The 25,833-nt window shown below is 55.3% G+C and overlaps 1 protein-coding gene across 9 annotated transcripts in view; it reads right to left on the bottom strand.

Annotated features, from left to right (window-relative positions):
- PDZD4 (PDZ domain containing 4) overlaps nucleotides 1-25,547 on the bottom strand; it is a 28,355-nt gene extending 2,808 nt beyond the window's left edge. Inside the window, exons 1-8 of one of the 9 annotated variants that reach the window (XM_010331778.2) lie at nucleotides 24,835-25,544; nucleotides 3,233-3,486; nucleotides 2,788-3,030; nucleotides 2,179-2,269; nucleotides 1,674-1,772; nucleotides 1,031-1,093; nucleotides 497-598; nucleotides 85-195 (exon numbers count right to left, since the gene is read on the bottom strand). In XM_010331778.2, the coding sequence (XP_010330080.1) occupies nucleotides 85-195; nucleotides 497-598; nucleotides 1,031-1,093; nucleotides 1,674-1,772; nucleotides 2,179-2,269; nucleotides 2,788-2,795 (474 nt within the window). In that variant the 5' untranslated portion in view covers nucleotides 2,796-3,030; nucleotides 3,233-3,486; nucleotides 24,835-25,544. The other 8 variants (XM_003943889.4, XM_003943888.4, XM_010331779.3 and 5 more) reach the window with 8 other exon arrangements.
- Between the last annotated feature and the right edge of the window lie 286 nt (nucleotides 25,548-25,833).

Below are 25,833 nucleotides of genomic sequence, written 5' to 3'. Positions count from 1 at the left end.
GCTTTGGGAGACCCTGCACAGCCTCAGCGCCCTCTGCCCGGTTCTCTCCTTGCCCTCCCCACCAGCGCCCTTCTCCTTCCTCACCTGCTGGGCAGGGGGTGACTTCAGCTTCCGAGCACGCAGCTCCCCCTCATTCTCAGAGCCAAAGTCATCCAGGAAGTCATCCCGGTCGCTGTCTTTCCACCGTTTCGCCAGCTGCGGAGACAGGCCCTGGTGTCCCCACAGCTTCAAGGACCTCCCCAGATACTCCTCTGGTCTGATATGGGCCCCAGACTTGGCCTCTTTGTTTCAGTGAAGTGCAACAACCTGAGGGGTGGGGTCCCAGCCCACTCAGCCTTCAGAGGCTAGGAGGGGAAACAGGCCCTGGAGACCCCTACCCACCTGCCCTCCATCAACTCTGGGTTGTTGGCACATCTGTGCCCTAGCCATGGTCAGCAGCTTCCAAGACAGAAAGCCTGATGTCAGGGCCCCGGATCGCCCTGCCAGGTGCACACACCTGGCTCTCAGGTCGGGCCACCAGCAGGGAGATGTTGGTGTTCTCTTCCTGGCTGAGGATAGCTACCGCCTCTTCCCGGTTCTGGACGTCCACACCGTTAATCTGAGGCAGGCCAAGGGAGAATCAACAAGGATACTAGGGCTAGCCCTGGGATGGGCCCTGGGTGGGTGCAGGGAGCCCAAGCACTCTGGGAGGATGTCATTAAGTGAAAGGTGCCAGGGATCGGGCAGCCTGGCCCTTTCAGAAGCAAACAACTGCTCAGGACAGCATGCGGTGGTGCAGAGGGAGAGGGGCCAGGAAGTGTCAAAGCAGCACGGGCCCTGGATGCCAGCAGATCCCATGGGCACACAGGAGCCACTGGGGCGAGTGGGCAGGAGAGAGATGAGACTCAGCCCAGGTTTGGGACATGGCAGCTGCCTGTCCTCTCTGGCTTGGCTCTTAGAGGGAGAGAGCTAGGGATGTGCTAAAGAGAGGTGGCTGGGCCACTGGGCACAGTGGGGTCTCAGGCCAGGCCTACAGCCTGCGAGCACTCACCTGTATGATGCGGTCTCCCTCACGGATCCGGCCATCTTTGGCTGCAATGCTGTTGGGATTTACCTACAGGACACATGCATCTTGGGGACTTGGCGCCTAACATGCCCTTTTAGTAGAAGGGGGCAGGCTCACAGTTAGGGGCCCCCACAACAAGCTGAAGGCTCTCTGGCTCCCCCTCCAGCTCTGAGCCCCAGGAAGCAGGGGCAGAGACTGTGGACTAGTCACCTCTCCCCGCCCCTGCCCCTGGCACTGCGGGGCTCTTCTGCACAGAAGCCTGTACTTTTGGTCAGCCCTGGGCGTCGGTGGGCAGTAGGACACTGTCTGTCTGGAAGGTGGCTCTAGTAGGGAGGGCAGCAAGGGGCCATCGCCTCCTGGGGATACACAGACATCTGCCCAACACAGATTCGGAAGAAGGCTAGAAGGCAACCCTGATGCCGGTTCTCAGGCCTGTCTGCTGTCTCACCCGGGCACAGGCCTCTTTCTGCAAATGACTGCCCCACTGCACAGTGGCTGAAGCTGTTGACCGTCCTGGCCTCGCCACACGATGCCCTGTCCCTGGTAGCTGGGACCTAATGGGCAGCCTCTGAGCCATGGGCAGGCCACATGGAGGGGCCTCAGGGCTGGGGCACACCCGTCTGCGTACCTCTCCGACGTAAATGCCCAGGTCTTCCTCGTCGTCCGTGCGGTAGCAAACCATCAAGCCCAGCTTGTCGCGGTGGCTGCTTTTATACAGTTCCACCTCCTGCCACAAGGGGTCCGGAAGGAAGCAGAGGTAGAAAGCCCCAGAAACGTGTGAGCAAGGGAACAGGCGGCACAGCCCAGCCCCTCAGCCCGCAGCCCCTCAGCTTCCTCTGGAGCCCCTGATCTTTGACGGTCTCTCTTACCATCCCATGTGGCGCATGTGCTCAGTGGTCTCCCTACCAGGAAATATGCGAGGCACGCACAGAGGCACAGGAGACAGAAGACAGACGTGCATGGGACGTGGACTCACCGACATGGACGGAACACGCAACCTCACCCGCACCCTCCCTGACTCAGCCAGACGTGTGCCAGGAGGGCCACGAGGCCAGGCCTGGGCAGGAAGGCACACAGGCGTCGGAGCGGCTCCCGCGGTTGGCTGCGGGCCCTGGCCTGGCCACCCGGCTCACCTCATACTCCAGCTCGTCCAAGCGGTCTGCCTCCTGCGGGCCGCCCTCCATAAACTCCGCCGGGTCATAATACTCATGGCTGATGGGGGGGCTGCCCAGGAGAAGGTGGGGGTCAGACTGGCAAGCCATCCTCTCACGCCTCAGCCCCAGCTCCCAGGCAGGCCACTCCCAGCATGCCTGGCACGGAGGCCTGCTGTGCACGTACACTCAAGGGTGGCTGGCCTGGCTGCCTCCTGCAGAGCCCCCCTCTGGGCGACATGCAGCCATGCAAAGACCGGGGACACTTCTTGGACCAGAGTGTATGGCATCCACACAGAGGATCTGGGCACATCTAGCTCTCTTGTCTCCAAGACCAGACTCCTCCAACCATGCCAGCTGGCAGGGATTGACTTTGCCAAGCTCCAGGCGCCCACCCGCCCGCCCAGCACTGGCCCCACTCATGCAATGCCCCCAGGAGTTATCCAGGCCCTGGAGGACTTCTGCAGAGCAGAGGGGCCCCACCCTACCTCCAAGGGGCTACCCTCTTGGCCCCAGCGCTGAGGTTGGCTGCTCACGGCCCTGTGCCTACCTCCCTGCAGCCTGGGCTAAGATTAGCAGAATGAGGCTCACGCGGTCATGAGCCACCAGGCCTGGATGAAAGGCCTTTCTTCCAGTCAGGCCAAAGAAAGAAGCCGAAGAGATGGAGGAAATTCAGAGCAGGTAGAGGAATGAGACAGACAAGGGATGCAAGAAGATTCAAGGAGTGATGCTTGTGAGGCGGCAGAGGAGAGAGGATGGAGGAGGAGGAGCTGAGGCCCTCAACCCTGGCACTTCCAGCAGCGACGTCCCGGACAGGACGGTCCTCCCTTGGCCCTGGGGGTAGATACAACGGGGCACCTGCTGGAGCCCGGCCCAAGGCTAGAGGCCTGGAGGTTTCGGAGCCCTTGGGTACCACGATCCACTCTGGAGGCCAAGGGGCCTGCTTCGTGCCCAAGAGGGTGGTGTGCAGACGGCCACCCCAGGTGGCCTGCCCTCTCTGGAGGCAGGGCCCGGGGCCCTCCTGAGGGCAACTCACAGCTCAGAGAGGACGTACGGCTCCAGGATGACCATGGGCGGGGTGGGCGGACGCAGCTTGCCCAGCGCCATGATATGTTCGAAGGTGATGTCGGTCTGAGTGCCACTGTCCACCAGCTGCAGGTCGTGACAGGAGCTGTCCCCCCGGAGGCGGGGGCTGCGTCTCAGCACCTGGATCACCAGGGGCTCCTTGGAGGAGCGCAGGGCCTGCAGAGTTTGCTCCTGAGACAGCTTGGAGAGCTCCTTCCCGTTCACCTGCGGCAGAGACACGCCTCTGTAAGAACCCTCAAGGGCCCGCTCCTCCCCTCTGAAGTCAAGACAGAGGCCCTAGCAGGCAGGACCTGGGCTGACAACCAGCACCCCAATCTGCTCTCCGCCTGCAGCCCTGGCTACCTTTCATCCGCTGAGGGCCGGCTGGGGATCGCCAAGTCACACCAAGACCTGGGGGCTCGGCCTCTGTGCACTGGGTGTGGAGGCTGTGATCTCGCCCTAGAACCTCCTCCAGTCTCTGCTTGAGCTCTCCTGGCCTCTCCCCATCTGGACCCGCTTCTTCCTAGGGCAGCACTGAGGCCAGAGCTAGCACAGTGATCTCACTGAGTTCCTTGGCAGTGACTGGACCATAGCAGCCATCAACATCAAGGCAACAGGCGAACTTGACTCTTCAGATGAGCTGAGTCTGTCAACAGATGTCTACTCACTAGGGAGGGCCAGGGTCAGGTTGGGGGGACAAGTAGAAAGATGCCTAAAGATATGGTCTTGTGTCCTCACAGTGGCAACTAACTTGCCCAAGAGAAAAGGCCTTGACGTACAAGAAGCCTCCCGAACTGCAAAGTGGCCTAAAAGAGGTGGCAAGAAAGTGGTCCTGATAAAGCCACCGCTTTTTGGGCACGCGCCATGTGCTAGGTTACGGGCAAGAGCCCTGATGTGGGTCCCCACAAAATCCTAACCCCCAACAACCTTGAGGAAGATGCCATTATTGCAGCAAGGTGGCTGGACTGAGTCAAGCTCCTGAGCCGGGACAGGCTGACCGCTGGCCAGAAGGAGGGGTCGGGAAGAGGAGGCCATCAAGGGTCGGGGCCCAAGGTGGAAGTGGGGCCTGAGCAGCTCTGAGGGATACTTTGGGGGAGGTGAAGGAAGGAGGATGGAGAGGAGCAGAAGGAAGCCCATTACCCACAGCGCAGCACCCAAAGTGCGTTGGACCCTAGTATAGTACGCTGCAACCTTCACGTCCTCCTTGGGGAAAGGAGGCAAGTAGAGAAGGGATGAATGACGAAGGCCCAAGAGGGACTGAAGAGACTCCACCAGAATTCAGGACACATGCCATAGGTCCAGCAAAGGGAAGCCGGAATCACTTCCAGGAGGAGGCAGGTGTGCAGGGTCTTCTCATGGGCTCAGCAGCTTGTGGAAGGGTTGTTCTGAGCCTGGGAGGCTACACACTAGTAGTGTGCCCAAATGGCTATGCCCTGCAGGTAAGCACGGGGACAGACCTTACCCGCACCTGAGGGAGCACGCGGCCAGCCACACACGCCTCAGTGGGAGGCAGGAAAGGCTTCTGGAGCAGGGGGCACCTGGCTTCCATCAGGCAAAGGGAGTGGGGCCAAGAAAAGACACAGGGAGGCTGGTTTGCAGGTGGAAGCGAAGCTCCCAGTCAGCATGGAGATGGCAGGGCGAGGAGACCCAGAGTCCACCTAGGGATGGAGCAGGCTGGGAACTTGTGCCAGATGAGAGGGCGCAGGTGGCCGCGGCTGCACACAGTCCTCTGCTTTTCCGAGTTGTGCGAGTATTAGGAAGTTTACAGGAACCCTCTGTCCTGCATCCTTACGGTGGCACCTCCCTCCCCGAGTTTCGCACAGAGATGCCAATTCCAATGGCAAAATCTTGTCTTAGTGCCTGCAACACAGCAGAACCACCACTGTAGGAATCTTTTCAGGAAGATAACTATCTCAGGAGAGCCCAGCTTGTCCTCGGAACCCCTGTGGCCTCGGCAGTGGCTCCTGCATTACCTTTTTGCAATTTGCCCATGTCCTTGTAGATAATCATTGTCTATGTCTCCCTTCTCCCCCAGATTTTCATATTCTGAGAAAAGCTTTTTGTCAAAATCAGTTTTGTCTTACCATCAAAGAAACACAGGTTTTTGTTGTTGTTGTTTTGAGACGGAGTCTTGCAGTGTTGCCCAGGCTGGAGTGCAATGGCGCGATCTTGGCTCACTGCAACCTCCACCTCCTGGGCTCAAGCAATTCTCCTGCCTCAGCCTCCCAGGTAGCTGGGACTACAGGCGTGTGCTAGCACATGGGCTCTGGGTACATGTGCACATCCTGAATCCTAGTCTTGCTCTGTCATCCAGGCTGAAGTGCAGTGGCGTGATCTTGGTTCACACAACCTCTCCCTCCTGGGTTCAAGCAATTCTCCTGCCTCAGCCTCCCCAATAGCTAGGATTACAGGCACCCACTACCATGCCCGGCTAATTTTTGTATTTTTAGTAGAGATGGGGTTTCACTATGCTGGCCAGGATGGTCTCAAACTCCTGACCTCAGGCGATCTACCTGCCGCTCAGCCTCCCTAAGTGCTGGGATTACAGGTGTGAGCCACCATGCCAGCCATGCGGCCTGTTTCCTTCCAGTCTTTTTTCTACGTGTGCCATTTTGCAGCTGCAGGCCCCTTAAGGTCCACCCACAGCAACACACCTGTAGACCATCATGTTCATCATCACCTCACTAAGGCTGCCTTTGATTTTTTGTTATTATAAACAATGTGTCAAAGACACATTTTGGGCTCCATTTTGTACATTTTTCGTGCTTAAATCTTTGTGTATCCAGTGGTTGTCCAGGTGGAGAAAATTTCTCCAGGTGGAATCTCAGGATCAAAGACTATAAAGGAAACAGCTGTTAGCCAAGAAGGTATTTCTTGGAAGCCCGTACAAATGCCAGTTGGGATAGAGCCTGCTGTGCTTGGTGGAGAGGCTGCAGTTAGAAAGGCAGGATGGAAGAGGTGCGTGGCAGCGGAGAGTGGGTTCAAGAAGGCTGTAGACAAAGGGACACGAGGAATGGCCTCAACACCCTTGGCAGCAGTAGCTAGAGCAGACCGAAGCTGGGAAATTTGGAAGCCAGTTGTCAAACACAGCCATTATTGATATTTTAACTGTAGAAATGTACAGATAACTGAATGATATTAACAACAAAGACAATAAATCCTTGGAATGCCATCACTGTCTAATTATCTTAATACACTTTTCTGTCACCTGTGCTCTTGGGGTTATTCACATCTGGTGTGGGAGGTTGGAATACTCCGTGATGGTGTGTGCATCCCTCCCTACTCCAAGTTCAGTGACATCGCAGTGGTGGCTTGAAACCTGCTATAGTGGCAGCATTTACACCAAGGAAATCGGCAAATGCTCCAAATCAGGGCTTTTTGTCTGGGAACATTTACTGGCTTACCACTGCCCTTGAGGAGAAGCTAACACAGAAGCAGAAGGGCTCGGAGCTGTCCTCAGGATTTCTCCCTGAACTCCTGGGACAGGACACAAGCAGGCAGTGGGACGCTCAGGTGACAGAGATGACAGAGAACGCAGGAATGACTTACTCCCCAGAATCATTATCCAGCAGCAGTGTTGCTATGGAAACTGAGGAGAGCTTGCTGGGTGGGCTGGTGGAGGCTGGGATGTCAAGAGGGGGATGGGCACGGGTACAGCCTCAGCGCCTCGGATCAGTGGCAACCAGAGTGATCGCCTGTGACAGCCAGGCAGGTCTCTGGGTGGAAGCCACAGGCTCCTGCAGCCATCTCTCTTTCTCTCTCTCTCTCTCTCTCTCTCTCTCTCCCTCCTCCTCTCCCTCTCCCTCTCTCTCTCCCTCTCCCTCTCCCTCTCCTTCTCCTCCTCATCAGGTCATGCTGGACCCCAAAGAAGAAATGAGCTTCCCTCTGGGAATGAGCTTCCCTCTGGGGAGGGGCTAAGGGCTACCAACAAGACAAGAAAATATGGGGCCATGAGCAAAGAGGTGCAGGGCCAGGCGCATGGTGAGGAGCCACAGCATGGCTTCTGATGACCGAGCTCTTCCGGCCCTGCTCAGAGACCCACCCCCAACCATCCTAAGGTAGCACACTGGTAAAGGCCGCCCTGTAATGCCCCAACCTTCAGATTACCTACTCAACCATTCCAGTCTCTAAAAGGCAGAAACGCTCAACATGGCCAACCCCAGGCGTGCTTCCTGCCACACTCCCTCCTGCCCCACCTGCAAATGTTTCCACACTCTGGGAACTCACTCCACCAAGACACAAGACCTAGTTCAAGCCCCAGCCAAGCAATTCCAGTTGGATCAAAGACCTATAGGGACAAAGCAAAACAAGATAACAATATCTTTACGGTGTGGGATAGACAGGAAATTCTCAAGATTCAAAATGGACGAGCAATAATGGAAGAGATGTAAAACTTCTGGGCAACAAATGACACCCTAAACGCAGTCAAAAGGTGGGCTCAGAGGAGAGCTTTACAACGCACAGACCTCATAATGGGTTTTCCAGAATATGCAAATAATTCCTACAAAACAACAAGAAAACACAGACACAAACAACTCAAGAAGAACATGGGCAAAGCGTATGAACAGGTGCTCAGGACACAGGGGACCCAGACCCACAAACAAGCACTTAAAGCTATGAGATGAGAGGACATGCCCTTCAGGACACCAGGCCACCAGGAGGACCAAGACAATGTGTGCACGAAGGCCACAGCAGCCGAACACCGCAGGCAGCCCAAAGGTGCCAGCGGTCAAACAGACAAACAATTCCTGGTATTCCGAACTTGCGGTTAATGGAGGTGCACTGGCTTATTCAGAGCATATACTTGGTAGAAAACACACCCAGGCCCTCAGGAAAGGGAAGCAGAGGAAGGGTGTCGGGGATGGGAAAAATCCCCAGGCCAACAGGGCCCACATCAAGGCTGGGTGGCAGTGCTGGTGCTAAGTGACGCGAGACGATGTCCCATACTTCTCCGGATGCTACAGTAAGTCCAGGAGACCTCAAGGTACCCAGGCCGGAGCTCGGCCTTTGACACGTGATTGTCTAATTACCTCCCTTTCATTAGACTACAGACCCCAAGACGGCTTCACCCTGAGCTGTACTTCCATGCCAACTCCTGACAGTTTGCTGAAGATAAAAGTTTAATATGTTTCTTGGCTGAATTAAAATTTTTTGTTTTTCCAAAATTTGTTGAATATATATTAAGGACCTGTAATGTATCTGATCTTAATAATAAGAGATGGAAGCCGGGCGCGGTGGCTCAAGCCTGTAATCCCAGCACTTTGGGAGGCCGAGGCGGGTGGATCACGAGGTCAAGAGATCGAGACCATCCTGGTCAACATGAAACCCCATCTCTACTAAAAATACAAAAAATTAACTGGGCATGGTGGCGCGTGCCTGTAATCCCAGCTACTCAGGAGGCTGAGGCAGGAGAATTGCCTGAACCCAGGAGGCGGAGGTTGTGGTGAGCCGAGATCGCGCCATTGCACTCCAGCCTGGGTAACAAGAGCAAAACTCCGTCTCAAATAATAATAATAATAATAATAATAATAATAATAATAATAATGAGATGGGGTTAGGCCAGGCGCAGTGCCTCACACTTGTAATCCCAGCACTTTGGGAGGCTAAGGCGGGCGGATCACAATGTCAGGAGTTCAAGACCAGCCTGGCCAACATGGTGAAACCCTGTCTCTGCTAAATATACAAGAATTAGCTGCACGTGGTGGCAGGCACCTGTAATCCCAGCTACTCAGGAGACTGAGGCAGGAGAACCGCTTGAACCTGGGAGGCAGAGGTTGCGGTGAGCAGAGATCATACCATTGCACTCCAACCAGGGTAACAGAGCGAGACTGTCTCAAAAAAAAAAAAAGGGGGAGCTGGGCGCGGTGGCTCAAGCCTGTAATCCCAGCACTTTGGGAGGCCGAGGCGGGTGGATCACGAGGTCAAGAGATCGAGACCATCCTGGTCAATGTGGTGAAACCCCGTCTCTACTAAAAATACAAAAAATTAGCTGGGCATGGTGGTGCGTGCCTGTAATCCCAGCTACTCAGGAGGCTGAGGCAGGAGAATTGCTTGAACCCAGGAGGCGGAGGTTGCGGTGAGCCGAGATCGTGCCATTGCACTCCAGCCTGGGTAACAAGAGCAAAACTCCGTCTCAAAAAAAAAAAAAAAAAAAAAAGGTTTCCTGCCCAGCACAGTGGCTCACACCTGTAATCCCAGCACTTTGGGAGGCCAAGGTGGACAGATCACTACTTGAGGTCAGGAGTTCAAGACCAGCCTGGCCAACATGGTGAAACCACAACTATACTAAAAATACAAAAATTGCCAGGCACGGTGCCTCACACGTGTAATTCCAGCAGTCTAGGAGGCCAAGGCTGCTGATCACCTGAGGTCAGGAGTTCGAGACCAGCCTGGCCAACATAGTGAAACCCCATCTCTACTAAAAATACAAAAATTAGCTGGGTGTAGTGGTGCATGCCTGTAATCTCAGCTACTTGGGAGGCTGAGGCAGGAGAATCACTTAAACCTGGGGGGAGGTAGAGGCTGCAGTGAGCTCAGATTGCCCCACTGCACTGCAGCCTGGGTGACAGAGCTATACTCTGTTGCCCCCAAAATAAAAAGTCTCCTTCATCAAGTGCAAACCTCCCTCCTTTGCTTCTAGTATGGAGAGAGTGAGGATTGTCGACTGAACTCATTGTCAGTAAACTCACACTATTGAATGTTTCCTTTATTGAGAGCAACTTCCTTCCTCTGGAACAATCCAGAAGAAACCCACTTTATCTTGCAACACTTCACGTACCTGAAGCCCACTCCAATGCCCCTTGCAGGAAGGGCGGGGCTCAGTGGCGGGCCTGGACGCTAGGGGGCAACTTGGAGCAGGGACCAAGCTCTCTGGCGCACAGATGAGTGGGAGGGGTAGTGGTGGGTATGGGAAGACCTTTCCAACCATGGGGGTGTTGGGGGGTGATCAAGGCAGGGGAGAGGCCCTTGCTGGTGGGGCGCCAGGGGCCCCAGGACTGGGGCTAGGCCTGTGGATGGGGCATGTTCTGGGGATTCTGTGAGCCGAGGACATGTCACTCCCTGACAGGCTAGAGATGGTGCGTTGTGTGCCTGAGAAGCATGGGAGTCCTGCCCCACCCACACTGGACAGGGTGCCGCACAGGAAAGGAGTCCCAAGGAACTGAAGGGAGAGAGGGCGGACTGCGCGGTGAGCAGAGGGTGTGAGGTGGTCGGGTCCAGAACACAACCACCATCCCGTTCCGCTCCTCAAGGGGCTTGTTTGGAAAGTGGGAAGGACAGGGACAAAGCTGCCCAGGTGAGTAGAGTGGTCAGGACAGCCTCTGCGGGTCAGTGACACTTGAGCTGAGACGGAAATGATGACAAGAATCCAGCCATGCTTCCTTGCAGTGAAGAATGCTCCCAAAAGAGCAGAGTGTAGGGGCCTGACCAGCAGGTGATGGCAGTGTCCAGACCACAAATGACGGTGGCATGACCCCGGGGTGGCAATAGCGGTGATGGGATGTGGCCAGAGTCAGCTTGGGTTTTAGAGGCAGGCTGCCAGGAACTGCTATTGGGCTGGGGACAAGGGACAGGGAGAGATTGAAGATGACAGAGGAAATGCACGTCCAAACCTCAGTGAGATACCGCCACACACCACGAGGGAGCAGGAATCAGTGAAAGGAAGCAGGAGTATTGGAAAGGGTGCCAGGACCCTGGAGCCGCACGCCTTGCTGCTGGGCATGGAAAATAGTGCAGCCTGGAAGCAATCTGGTGGCTCCTCACAAGGTTAGATGTAGCTTATGTCTATGACCCAGCAATCCCCAAAGAAATGAGAACAGGCATGCAAACAAAACGTACTCAAATGCTCACAGCAGACTATCCATAGTAACCAACACTCAGAGGCAGCCCGTGTCTGCACACAGTACACCCATCCCGGCATAAAAACAATGAAAGACCGACGCATGCAACCGTATACACACAGTCTAGCCAAAGAGGCCAGTCGCAAGGGCCTATACTTCATGATTCCATTTCCATGAAACATCCAGAACAGGCAAATCCCTACAGACAGAAAGCAGATAAATGGTTGCCAGGACCTGGAGAAAAGGAAGCCGGGGGGGGGGGGTCACTGTTGAGGGGTATGAGGTCCCTTTTGGGGTGAAGAACTTGTTCTGGAACCAGCCAGTGGCCATGGCTGCACAGCATTGAGAATAAATAAATGTCACTAGTGCTAAATGTTAGGTTATGCACATATTAGCACAAGAAAAAAAATTGCCACACAGGACCACAGGATCAGGGGTGTCCTCACAACAGTGAGGAAGACTGAGGGACGAAGGACTCAGAGATTAGGCTCAGGGCAGCCCAAACTTCCCGAGGCCTGTGAACATCCCCAGTGCTCCACTCCAACTAAGCCTGGCCCAAGCCCAAATCAGCCAACTGGGTGGTACGGGACCATTGCTGTTCAATTAAACTAGGAATTTTTCTTGATTTAAAATCATGAGATGACAGCTGGGAGCGGTGGTTCACAGTTGTAAATCCCAGCACTTTGGGAGGCACAGGTGGACGGATCACTTGAGGTCAGGAGTTTGAGACCAGCCTGGCCAACACAGTGAAACCCTGCCTCTACTAAAAACACAAAAATACAAAACTTATAGCTGGGCATGGTGGCGTGTGCCTGTAATCCCAGCTACTCAGGAGGCTGAGGCAGGAGAATTGCCTGAACCCAGGAGGCGGAGGTTGCGGTAAGCCGAGATCGCGCCATTGCACTCCAGCCTGGGTAACAAGGGCGAAACTCCGTCTCAAAAAAAAAAAAAAAAAAAAAAAAAAAAAAACTTAGCCGGGCGTGGTGGCGGGTGCCTGTAATCCTAACTACTTGGGAGGCTGAGGCAGGAGAATCACTGGAATCCGGGAGGTGGAGATTGCAGTGAGCTGAGTTCATTCCACTGTACTCCAGCTCCAGTAACAGTGCAAGACTCTGTCTCAAACAAAAAAATCATGAGATGGCCAGGCGTGGTGGCTCAAGCCTGTAATCCCAGCACTTTGGGAGGCCAAGGTGGGTGGATCACGAGGTAAAGAGATGGAAACCATCCTGGTCAACATGGTGAAACCCCGTCTCTACTAAAAATACAAAAAGTTAGTTGGGCACGGTGGTGCGTGCCTGTAATCCCAGCTACTCAGGAGGCTGAGGCAGGAGAATTGCCTGAACCCAGGAGGCGGAGGTTGCGGTGAGCCGAGATCGTGCCATTGCACTCCAGCCTGGGTAACAAGAGCAAAACTCGGTCTCAAAAAAATAAAAAATAAAAATCATGAGATGAAACTCGGCATGGCCTCTCGCTCCTGTAGTCCCAAGCAGAGGGGGCGGGTGAGCGGTAGTGCAGAGACAGGAGGATCACCTGAGCATTGGGAGGTCAAAGCTGCAGTGAGCCAAGATTTTTCCACGGCACTGCAGCCTAGGCAACAGACTGAAACCATGTCTCAAAAATAATACAAATAAAAAACAAGTTAAAATTTACAAAACGAAAGCACGAGGTGGACGTGCCCACCTGGGAAATGGGTGTAGACAAGACCCCAGAGGCCCAGGGAAAGTCCTGGGCGCCTTGACTTGGAGCAGGTGGAAGCTGGAAGCCGAGGAGCAGTGCACTCGAGGAGTGCACTGGGTGGGAGCCGCACTGGGTGGGAGCCCCGGAGGGGAGGGCGAAGGTGGAGCGTGCACCTCTGGGTTTGCTAAGACGTGGAAGGGGCCGGGTGGGGAAGCTGGGTGTGCATCGACACGGCCTTACAGAGCTTTTTGCAGAGAAGGACCAGGGGCAATTCCAGCAGCTGAGCTCTCATCAGCGTTTTTAGAGACATCAGAGTGGCAGCTGAATGCCAATGGAAAAGCAATTCGTAAGGCCAGGGGAAGTGCTGGCACCACTTTCCCCGCATGAGAGGGACGTTCGGGCAGGGGAGAGGGCAAAATGGCGCAGGCGAGCCAAGTGCTGTGGGGTGCTGATCTCCAACAGGGCAAGGCACTGCGGGGGGCCTTCGGGGAGGCAGGAAGTGGGGAGCCCTGGCCGGCGAGGGCGGGGCCCCAAGCACGCTCGCCCCGCCCCCTAAGCCCGGAGCAGCAGACAAAGAGCTGGCGGCGGGGGGCGGCGGGGGGCGGCGGGGGGCGGCGGGGGGCGGCGGGGGGCGGCGGGGGGCGGCGGGCAACTCTAGTCTCTGCGTCGCCACACTGGTGGCTTGACAAGTAGGACTACTGCCCACCCGCCCCGCCACCCCCGCAGGGGACTGAGCTCTGTCTCCCCGCCCTGCCTCAGGAACGCTCCCACACCCAGCGGTGGCAGGCGCGCAGCCGGGTGGAGCGCGACGCCCTCCTGCTGATCAGGGATCTCTGGGAAGCCGAGAAGAGGGCCAGGAGAGGCTAAGAAAACAGTTGTGAAACTCGCAATCCCAAGTGCTTGTCACACGGCGCCTGCGACCCCTTTCACTCTCACTGGCAACGCTAGGGGTGGGAGATGAAGCCATATCACTTCTAGGGGACCCCATGACCGCCACGTTCAGACTCTCCTTACCCCACTGCTGTAGAATAGGCAACAGGCTGGGGAAGGATGGAGACAGGAAGTTATCCTCTGCCAGGGACCGAGTTCTGACCCACCTGCTGGCTCTCAGCTCTGCGTCTGGAGTATCCAGGACACCTTGGAAGCAGTTGTGACTCTAGCCTCCAGGCCAAGTCAGGTATCGGGGATCTCCCGACTGGTAGAGCATTGGAGGAGAAAGGAGAAGCCACGAGCTCACTACATTCATCCACTCAGTGGCCCAGCAGAAGTCCCCCTTCATGTTTCCTCAGCTCGGGATTTGGAAAACTGTCCGCCGACAGCGATGTCGGAACATCTGCAGATTCCCGCACCTGCTCTGCCAGTTTCTACACACACATTTACAGCACAGTTTGAAAGCAAGATACCATCACTCCCGTTCTCCGTGGAATCAGAACACCCTTAGCAGGGAATCCCACACTCATAAAAGGGGCCAGGCTCACATCTCCCCAGCTGTCCGGCTAACACCCCTACGGCTTTTTAAAAAATTATTATTATTATTATTATTATTAAGATGGGATTTCACCATATTGGTCAGGCTGGTCTCTAACTCCTGACCTCAGGTGATCCACCCATCTCAGCCTCCCAAAGAGCTGAGATTACAGGCGTGAGCCACCGCGCCCGGCTACCCTTACAGCTTTTTTAAAAATCTAGAATTTGAGGCCAGGCGCGGTGGCTCACGCCTGTAATCCCAGCACTCTGAGAGGCCAAGGCGGTGGATCACCTGAGGTTAGAAGTTCCATATCAGCCTGACCTACATGTGGAAACCCAGTCTCTACTAACAGTTCAAAAATAGCCGGGCATGGTGGCACAGCCTATAGCCCCAGCTACCCGGGAGGCTGAGGCAGGAGAATTGCTTGAACCTGGGAGGCGGAGGTTGAAGTGAGCTGAGATAGTGCCACAGCACTCCAGCCTGGGCAACAAGAGCGAAATTCTCTCAAAAACCAAACAAACAAACAAATCTAGAATTCAACGAAAAAGCACACATATTACATTTGGTTGTTCGGTCTCTAGTTATGTCTCCTCTCCTTTAATCTAGAAAAATCTGTAATTTTTTTTTACTTTAATGACAGTGACCTCTTGGAAGAGACCAGTCCTTATGGAAGGTGCCTGGTTCATTCCCGAGGTGAGATTCAGATTGAGCATTTTGACAAGAGCGCCTTGCAGCAGGCAGCAGGCAGGGTCGGACACTCAGTTGGATCACGTGGTCCAGGTGGCAGCTGCCAGATCTCTCCCTAGTAAAGCTGCATATTCCCTTCCTGATTCACTGGTAATTTGGGGTAATATTTGGAGACTCTGAATATTCTTTTTACTGGAATATTCAATTACTGGATGGCAAAACCATTGGATGCCCAGCAACCTGAATCAATTACTGCCCAGCAACCTGGGCATCCAATGGTTTTGCCATCCAGTAACTGACTCAGGCTGCCGCCGCCTGGGCAAGCCACACCACCCACCTCCATAACTCTGTGCCCACCCTTTCTGCCTGGTGGCAGAAGAGAGAGAAGCATGGGAGGGCTTCATCTTCAAGCCCTTTGAGCAGTTAGTGGGGGGAAGGGGTGTCTGGGTGTCCATAAGAGACGTGTATACTGGTGGGGTGCATGTGATAGGGAAGGACGGTCCGTTAGCTGCACATGGCAGAGAAGAACAACTTTCAGAGGTGTGGGGCGAGGCCTTGACCCCTTATTTGTTTAAAAAAAAAAAGCACCTCACTTCATCGATGTTCATGTGGTTTGGGGCTACCATGGATATGCTCGCGGTCCCTACCCAAGGCCTTAGCTACTCACAGCCAGTGGCATCAACATCACCTGGGGGCCTGTGAGAAATGCAGAATCCCAGGCCTCACACTGGTGGCTCAGTCAGAAAGTGCACTTTAACAAGGGCTTCCAGTGGAAGGTGGCACTGCACTGTCCCAGAGCGAACCCTGGAGGAACCAGGGCAGACCTCAATGAAGGCCTTCTGCACCAGGTGTCTCCTGCCCCTCACTTCCCCTTTCTTCCCTGAAGTCCAGGCTGTGCTGATGACTCACCAATCCATCTGGCCCCCACCTTTCCAGATGAGAGGTGGCCTCACAGTCATGTCTGTAGTCCTGGCTCAGAAGCAGACATGAGGCCTGGAGCAGTGGCTCATGCCTGTAATTCCGGCACTTTGGAAGGCCGAGGCGGGCAGATCATCTGAGGTCAGGAGTTTGAGTCCAGCCTGGCCAACATGGTGACATCCTGTCTCTACTAAAAATACAAAAATTAGGCCGGGCGCGGTGGCTCAAGCCTGTAATCCCAGCACTTTGGGAGGCCGAGGCGGGTGGATCACGAGGTCGAGAGATCGACACCATTCTGGTCAACATGGTGAAACCCCGTCTCTACTAAAAATACAAAAAATTAGCTGGGCATGGTGGCGCGTGCCTGTAATCCCAGCTACTCAGGAGGCTGAGGCAGGAGAATTGCCTGAACCCAGGAGGCGGAAGTTGCGGCGAGCCGAGATCGCGCCATTGCCCTCCAGCCTGGGTAACAAGAGCGAAACTCCGTCTCAAAAAAAAAAAAAAAACAAATACAAAAATTAGCTGGGCGTGGTAGTGTGTGCCTGTAACCCCAGCTACTTGGGAGACTGAAGCAGGAGAATTGCTTGAACCCAGGAGCTGGAGGCTGCAGTGAGCTGAGATCACGCCACTGCCCTCCAGCCTAGAGGACAGAGCAAGACTCCGTCTCAAAGAAAAAAAAAAGCAGACAGGAAAGAGGGGTGTCCCACACTTTGCACAGGAAAAGCCAACCACTTCGTCAAGCCATTATCAAGATCAACCTTCGGGTACACGTTCACAGCTTTCCAAGCACGTGGCCCAGCAACTGAAACCCATCCTCCCACCCACCTCGGGCTAGCTTGGCTGGCTAAGGGCACAGTTCACATCTAACAGCAATCAAAGTAATATTCCCTCTGCAGCGTTTTTCATTCCCAATGCTCCAAGCAGGCAGAAGGACAGGCAGAATGCACCAACAACCTCCAAGCCCAGGGTGCTCAGCCTTACCTCCTCCAGCCCAGCTCCTGTGCAAAATGACCACATCTGCCTCCGCATTGGTCCCTGTCCCTCTGTTTTTGGTTTGTTTCTTTCTGTTTTTGTTTTTAGACATGGTCTGGCTCCATTGCCTGGCTGGAGTGCAGTGGCACAAGCACGGCTCACAGCAGCCTCCAACTCCTGGGCTCAAGCAATCCTCCTGCCTGAGCCTCCCCAGTAGCTGGGACTAGAGGTGCATGCCACCATGCCCAAACAATTTTTTTATTTTTGTAGAGACAAGGTGTCGATATGTTGCCCAGGCTGTCCTAACTAATTTTTTTTTTTTTTTTTTTTTTGAGACAGAGTTTCACTCTTGTTACCCAGGCTGGAGTGCAGTGGCGCGATCTCGGCTCACTGCAACCTCCGCCTCCTGGGTTCAGGCAATTCTCCTGCCTCAGCCTCCTGAGTAGCTGGGATTATAGGCACGCGCCACCATGCCCAGCTAATTTTTTGTATTTTTAGTAGAGACGGGGTTTCACCATGTTGACCAGGTTGGTCTCGATCTCTCGACCTTGTGATCCACCCGCCTCGGCCTCCCAAAGTGCTGGGATTACAGGCTTGAGCCACCGCGCCCGGCTCTAACTAATATTATAGTACATCACACTTCTTCACAACTCAGGGGTCTCTTTCCTGAAAAATTCTCAGAATAATATTGGACCCTCTTCTGTTGCTGGGCATTAACTGTGTAACATATCCAGATGTAAGGAGGCCTTCTCCATGTGAGTTCCTTTTTTTTTTTTTTTTTTTTTTTTTTTCAGAGACAGGTCTCCCTTTGTTACCCAGGCTGGAGTGCAGTGGCACGATCTCGGCTCACTGCAACCTCCGCCTCCCGGATTCAGGGATTCTCCTGCCTCAGCCTCCTAAGTAGCTGGGATTATAGGCACGCACCACCATGCCTGGCTAATTTTTGTATTTTTAGTACAGACTAAGTTTCACCATGTTGGCCAGGCTGGTCTTGAATACCTGACCTCATGATCTGCCTGCCTCGGCCTCCCAAAGTGCTGGGATTACAGGTGGAGCCAAGGCACCAGGCCAATTTCCACTTCTTAATGACCAATTGAATGGCCTGAGGGCAGCAGCTCCCCCTCCACCCAGTGAGATCCCTGGGGGCACACACTGTTTGCTTTCCTCATCACAATGGCCCTCGAAGGCAAATACTCATTTCACAGATCAGGAAACTGAGGCACTGAGCCAGTAAACCATGCAGCCACTTGCCCCTGGCCATACAGCTGTCAGTTGGTGGCTGCCTCCATTCCCATCATGCCTTCATGATATGTCGTACGTGAACCTGGCTAACTGTCACCACTGTCAAGACAGTGGCCGCTTCTATCTTCCCCAAAAGTGTCCTCGTGCCCCTCTGCCCATCCCTGCAACCATGAATCTGCTCTCTGGCCCTATCGAATTTAATTTCAGCAGATCGGACAGGCCTCAGGAACCCCAACTTGAGGGCGGAAGGGGCATTCTACAATCATGGGACAATGGCACAGAGCGGAGTGACCTGGTCCAGAAGGTAGCAGGCGGAATTCAGTGTCCCGCCCTCTGTGTCCCGCCATCTGTTACCCCAAAACACGAGGACTTCCCCCGGACCTGCTGCTTCCCCAGTCAGCTTCTGCGGCCAGACCACTGAGGTGACCGAGAGGCCAGCTTTCCCCTGGAAGGGTGGAAGCCAGTGTGGATGTCACAGGAAGCCCTGTGCAAGCAGGAGGGAGCCAGTGAAGCCACCCTGCCAGGTGGGTGGGAGAGCAGCCTGGAGGAAGACATCGCTGAAGAGGGGACACTGGCTGCCACCCTCATTCCGGCACTCCAGCAGCACTTTCTCTCCCCCACATTGCTTGTGTGCTGGTGATGGTCTTCCCCTTATAGAAAGGGGAGCCCAGAGGGAGAAGCGAAGCCCTGTCTGCAGTGTCTCCCTGGTGAATACCCCACACCCAGGATGGCTGTCAGCACCGTGGGGGCTCAGCATGTAGGTGCTTTAGGCAAGAATGCCCAGGAGACCACCAGAAGGACTGGCCAGGTATCCTTTGGCCTCCCTCGATGTGGACAGAGGAGAGAAGACAGGTGGTCCTCACCCACTCCCCCTCTAGAGCCTAAGTAGGGCGGGCAGGAGGCCAGTTCCTCGAACCAGGGATTTATCCCCCAAGCATCTCCAGTGTGCCTGGATGCTAGCAAACACATCATGGTGTTGGTGGGGGGGGGGGGGTAAGGCCAGAGAGACAAGTTCAGCAGAGTGTGGACTATGATGAGATATAAGACAAGGGGCCAGGTGGCAGTGGAGGCACATGGGCTGCAGTAAAGGCTCCAGAGCTGGGGGCATGCAGCTTCCTGCCCTCCATTCCGGGCAACTGCGCTTCCTTCTCCGAGCTCAACACACAGTAATCCTCCATTTTCAGGAAGGCCCCAGATTTTCCTAACGAGGAGAATATAACTGGAATACAGGGATGGGGCTGAGGTTCCGACACAACACACGGAAGTGCCTGTGACAGCCCACATCCGTGGAATAAAGGAACAAAACCATGTGCTCATCTAACCACAGAAGCAGCACTGGGCAAATCCAATGTCTCCCATGATAGAAACAAACAAGGAACAGAATGGAACTTCCTTACCCTGATAAAGGACAGCCATGAGAAAGTCACAGCTAACTTTATACCCCCAGTGAAAGACTGGAAGCTTCTTTCCCTCTAAGATGAGTAACAAGGGAAAGACACTCACCATCTCTTGTATTTGACATTATACTAGAGACAATAGCCAGAACAAATTAACAAGAAAAATAAATCCAAGGGGCCAGGCTTGGTGGCTTTCACTGGTAATCCCAGCACTTTGGGAGGCCGAGGTGGGTGGGATTGCTTTGAGGCCAGGAGTTCAAGACCAGCATGGCTAACATGGTGAAACCCCAACTCTACTAAAAATACAAAAATTAGCCGGCATGGTGGTGCATGCCTGTAATCCCAGCTACATGGGAGGCTGAGGCAGGACAATCGCTTGAATCCAGAAAGTGGAGGCTGCAGTGTGCCGAGATTGTACCACTGCACTCCAGCCTGGGCAACAGAGTGAGACTGTGTCTCAAAAAAAAGAAAAGGAATCGAAGGCATCCAGATTGGAAAGGAAGAACAACTCTTTCTATTTGCCAGTGACATGATATTAATATGCAGATAATCCTGAGGAATCCACTAAAAAAATTACATTTAATAAACAATTTTTATTTTATTTTATTTTATTTATTTATTTATTTTTGAGACGGAGTTTCGCTCTTGTTACCCAGACTGGAGTGCAATGGCGCGATCTCGGCTCACCGCAACCTCCACCTCCTGGGTTCAGGCAATTCTCCTGCCTCAGCCTCCCGAGTAGTTGGGACTACAGGCGTGCGCCACCATGCCCAGCTAATTTTTGTATTTTTAGTAGAGACGGAGTTTCACCATGTTGACCAGGATGGTCTCGATCTCTTGACCTCGTGATCCACCCGCCTCGGCCTCCCAAAGTGCTGGGATTACAGGCTTGAGCCACCACACCCAGCTAATAAACAATTTTAGTAAGGTTGCAAGATATAGGATCAATGTACCAAAATCAATTGTGTGTATGTATATATATAGAGAGAGAGAGACAGAGTCCTGCTCTGTCACCCAGGCTGGAGTGCAGTGGTGCAATCTCAGCTCACTGTAACCTCTGCCTCTGGGGTTCAAGCGATTCTCTTGCCTCAGTCTCTGGAGTAGCTGGGATTACAGGCACACACCACCATGTCTGGCTAATTATTTTGTATTTTTAGTAGCGATGGAGTTCCATCATGTTGGCCAGGCTGGTCTCGAGCTCCTGACCTCAGGTGATCCGCCCGCCTCAGCCTCCCAAAGTGCTGGAATTACAGGCGTGAGCCAACGAGCTCAGCCAATCATTGTATTTCTATGCAGTACCAATGAGAAACCTGAAAGTAAAATTAAGAAAACAGTTCCATTTACGATAGCATCATAAAGAATAAAATAGCCGGGCGCGGTGGCTCAAGCCTGTAATCCCAGCACTTTGGGAGGCCGAGGCGGGTGGATCACGAGGTCGAGAGATCAAGACCATCCTGGTCAACATGGTGAAACCCCGTCTCTACTAAAAATACAAAAAATTAGCTGGGCGTGGTGGCGCGTGCCTATAATCCCAGCTACTCAGGAGGCTGAGGCAGGAGAATTGCCTGAGCCCAGGAGGCGGAGGTTGCGGTGAGCCGAGATCGCGCCATTGCACTCCAGCCTGGGTAACAAGAGTGAAACTCCGTCTCAAAAAAAAAAAAAAAAAAAAAAGAATAAAATATTCAGGAATAAACTTAACAAAAGTGAAAAACATCATTTAAAGAAGTAAAAGACCTAAATAAATGGAAAACACACCCCATGTTCATGGACAATACTCCACAAATTGATCCACAAATTCGATGCAATTGCTATCAAAATGCCAGCTGGCTTCTTTCCGGAAATTAACAACCTGATCCTGAAATTCATATGGAAACTCGAGGGACTCAGAATAGACGAAACAGTCTTGAAAAAGATGTACAAAGTTGGAGGACTCTCATTTCCTTATTTCAAAACTTGCTACAAAGCTGCAATAATCAAAGCAGTGTGGTGGTGGCATAAGGACAGACATTTTTCCAAAGAAGATATACAAATGGCCAAACAAGCAGAAGAAAAGATGCTCATCATTTAGCTAGCAGGAAGTACAAATCAAAATCACAATGAGATAACACTTCACACCCAGCAGGACAGCCATAACAAAAACCCAGGAAATAACTGTGGGCAAGGATGTAGAGAAATTGGAACCCTTCATTTCTGTTACTGGTGGGAACGTAAAATGGTCACAGCCACTGCAGAAAACAGTTCAATGGCTCCTCAAAACATTAAACAGATGATCACCATATAATCCAGCAATTTCATTTCCAGGTACATACTCAAAAGAATTAAAAGCAAGGGGCTGGGCGCGGTGGCTCAAGCCTGTAATCCCAGCACTTTGGGAGGCCGAGGTGGGTGGATCACGAGGTCGACAGATCGAGACCATCCTGGTCAACATGGTGAAACCCCATCTCTACTAAAAATACAAAAAAATTAGCTGGGCATGGTGGCACGTGCCTGTAATCCCAGCTACTCAGGAGGCTGAGGCAGGAGAATTGCCTGAACCCAGGAGGCAGAGGTTGCGGTGAGCCGAGATCACGCCATTGCACTCCAGCCTGGATAATGAGAGGGAAACTCCGTCTCAAAAAAAAAAAAGCAAGGACTCACATACAAGTAGACCAGTGTTCACAGCAGCACTATTCACAACAGCCCAAGGGTGCTGATGAATGGATAAATATTATTTGGCAATGAAAAGAAACTGACTACTGATACATGGGTGAACCTTGTAAGCATTATGATTAATGAAAACCAGACACAAAAGATCGGTTTCTACGAAATGTTTAGAATAAGCAAATCCATAGAGACAGAAAGTAGATTGGTAGGTCCAGGGGCAAGGAAGTTTGTGGGAGAAATGGGGATGTGACTGCTAATAAGTGCAGGGTTTCTTTTGGGGTGATGAATATGTTCTGGAATTACTGGTGTGGGTTACACAACCTTGTGAATGTACTAAAAACCACTGAGTTGTAGAGTTTGAAAGGGTAAGCTGTACAGTAGGAGACTTACAACTCAGTACAGCTGTAATTTAGGAAATGCTGTGAGTCACTGGCAGAAAATGGCTTGGAGCACAAGGCTAGGCTAGAGATTTGGGGGTTCCTACCCCGGGGGTCCCAGACCTCTGTGAATTGTGTATGGGAGGCGCTGCAGGCGCACATGTGCTTTTTTCTGAAAATCAGACCCTGACAAGGTGCAGAGGCCCAAGTGGGTGCAGATGAGGTCACTCAGGGGAGCCAGGGAGAAGTACTCCCTGAAATGGAGGAGCACCGGGAGTCAGGCACGGAGTCCTAGAAGCTGACTGGTCTTTTGGAACAAAAGCTCCTTCTCCTCTGAAGAGGCTGGGACAGCTCATGGTTTGCACTGCTTTCCGTATCTACTTTTTTCAGTCCTCTTGTTTTCCCTTAGTTGTAAAGGATAGTTCTCCTCTTAAAACTTCACCCCGGCTCCTACTGGGCCAAGGAGGAACGTAGAATGTGCTAGTTTGCAGCCAAACTTTCAACGGAGCTTTCAAAGAGAGCCCAGCAGGAAAGCGTACAGAGGGTGAGTGCGGCAGCGGCCCTCCTCCCAGAGGGTCTCCTTGGCGAGGGCAAGTCCCTTCCATGAAGGAAAACTAAGGGCGCAGAGCAGGGACAGGCCATCCCGGAGGGCTGTGGGGAGTCCCAAGGGCTACCGGTGTTGCGTGCCATGGCTCATTTCAGGCCTGGGGTGCGGCTCGGGTCGCTCTCCCCTTTCCACACGTCCCCACGAGGTCGGCCTAGGCCTTAAGTGAAGAGCTACACCAATCCTTCTCCGGGAAAGTCAAGAAGGCCCCGGAGGAATCGCTCGCCGTTTGATGGAATGACTCCCAAAAAGGAAGCAGTAGGTTGGGACCCAGAGTCCCCGTCAGCCAACACCCAGCCCTGGAGTCCAACACCGATTCCAGAGGACGCCCTATCCCGCTAGGGGCCTGGCCGTGGCCAGACAAGGTTTCCAAACAGCAGGAAAAAGAGACGAGGAGTGGCAGTTGGGAACTGAGAAAAGGCGGAGGACAGCAAACGGGAGAAGCCGAGGGCCCCTCGCGCTCCCGGAGAAGGGCCGGAGAGAGGGGACCCGGAGCTCCACCAGGCTGGGGCAAGATTTGCGTCCCAGCCCTGCCTCTCCACTCCCGCACAAGGTGGTCAGAGGAGCTCGGCTCGCAATGTGAAGGCAGTCCCCGGATTCCTGGGAATTCTCCCCCTTGCCCCGCCCCGACCCCCATCCCCCAGTCTTCGCCGATAGCTACACGGGTTTCCCCCACGTTCTCCCAAGCCAACACCTTTCCTGCAAAGCACTTGATTCCTTCCCAGTTCTGACCACTAAACCCGGGAGTTGAATCCAGGCCACTAAATGCATACCTGTCTGCGACCTGTCTGCTCCTGGGTGCCTTGACCTTGACCTCCCTCCACTTAGCCCTAGGGGGTCTCAGCCCACAGCGTCCGGGACATTTCTCTAGACAGTTTGCAGGGTGCACACAGAAAGTACACAAATGCGGGGCCGGGGGAGCCTCCGCGCACACAGAGACGGGGCACAGGAACGCACTCACGTAGTCACGCCACGCACAGGCAAGAAGCCCGGCTCCGGGCCGTGGGGCTGGGCTCCAGGTCCCAGCGCCGAGCCCCGCGTCTCCTTCCCTCCCCGTGGCGCCCCGCTGGTCCACGCCCCCCAAAGCCCGGCCGGGAACTGCCGCCCGCAGACAGCCCAACCCGCTGATTCCGGCGGTGCCCACTCATCCGAGACGCCCAAGGCCCGGAAGCCCACCGTTCGGCCAGGGCCAGACGGGAGTGGGTGTCGCGGTGGGCACCCAGCCCCCGGCCGGACTTGGACCGCGCCAGGGGACTCCCGCGCACTCCTACGCTCCAGGCCCGCCGGGATCGAGATTCGGCGCCCCCCGCACGGCGGGCGCCTGACTCCCTCCCCCGCCCTGGGTCCTGCCGGGAGAGCGTGTGCGGGCAACTGCGCTCGTTGCTATGCAACCTCCATCCCGCGCCCGTCACCCCGCGCCTCCCGGGACGGAAGCGCGCCCCACCCGGGCGAACCCCAACTTCCCACCCCGGGCTAATCTGGACGCAGGGCTCGCGTCCCAATCTACTCCGGGCGACCAAGTCATGCGCTCCGCACCCCGCCCCCACCCGGCTCTCCCACCCGTGGCTGGTTCCCACGGAGCGTCAACACCCAATGGCCCCAGGATGGGAGGGTGCGGACGGCTCCCTACCGTTTCCTCCTCGAGCCCTCCGGCTCTCCCACGCCCGCCGCCCCGCAGCTCCGGGCCTCCCCACCCGCCCGCTCCTTCTCGCGGAGGGCCGCGCCCCCGCCGCAGCGCCGGCCGCCCTACCTGCAGCATCACTTTGTACTGCTCCTCCGGTTTCTGGACCACGCACATATTACATCCCATGGTGCTGGCCGGCGAGGGGAGGTGGAGGGCGGGAACGGGAAGACACCTTTCACTGGCCCGTGCACGGGACCTCGGGTCCCGGGCCGGGGCCGGGGGCCATACCCTGGCGCTGGGGGCGGGCCGCCTAGCGGGGGAGGGGGGCACGCCCCCGAGGGGGGGGCAGTGGCTCGCCCCTCGGGTTAACTCTTCGCTGGCCGAGGCCAGGCGCGGGCATGCTCCCTCGCACCCGGCCAGGAGAAAAAGGGCAGCGGGGGATGGGCGGGCGCGCCAGGCGTTGCCAGGCTACGGCCCCCCAGGGAGAGCGGGGGCGCGCCGGGCCGCCAGGGGCCGTCAGGGACCGTCAGGGGTCGTCGGCCGCACGCCTCCCCGCCTGCGGGGCCCGCCGCTGCAGCTGCCGCTGCCGCCTCCGGCTCCCGCCCATGGCCGCCAGCCCCGGGAACCCGGCCCTCGCTCTCGGCGCCGCGGCCCGGCCCGCGACAGGGGGGCGGCGGCGCGGCGGCGGCCCCCGCCCGCTGCCAGGCCAGCGCCCGCGCTCCCGCCTCCCCCGGCCACGCTCTTGGCGCTCCCGGCGCCCGCTCTCCGGCCGCCAGTAGCTGGCCCTCTCCAGCTCCCGCCCGGCACAACGGGCACGCGCGCGCGCGCCCACGGAGGCGGGGGAGGGGCGCGGGGACGGGGCGCACGCGCGCCGGGAGGGGCAGGGAGGGGAGCGGGGCCGACTGCGGGAGGGAGCGGCTGGGGCTGCAGCGGGCGCGGGAAGCCGGGGGCGGGCGCTCGACGGAAGCGGGTGGGGGTTCCCGGCACCCCACGACACCCGACGTCCGGCCCCGAGAAGTGGGCGCCCGGCACGTTGTCTGCCTGATGCCGCTCTGAGAGAGGGGTCCTGCCAGGAGGAGCAGTCTCCTGGGTCCCCCGGAGAGAGCCCGCGATTCAGCCACTCTC

The sequence above is a fragment of the Saimiri boliviensis genome, chromosome X (genome assembly GCF_048565385.1).
Source record: "Saimiri boliviensis isolate mSaiBol1 chromosome X, mSaiBol1.pri, whole genome shotgun sequence".
Classification (NCBI taxonomy): domain Eukaryota; kingdom Metazoa; phylum Chordata; class Mammalia; order Primates; family Cebidae; genus Saimiri; species Saimiri boliviensis.
The sequence above is the reverse complement of the archived record's forward strand: the minus strand, read 5'-3'. Positions and strand labels throughout refer to the sequence as shown.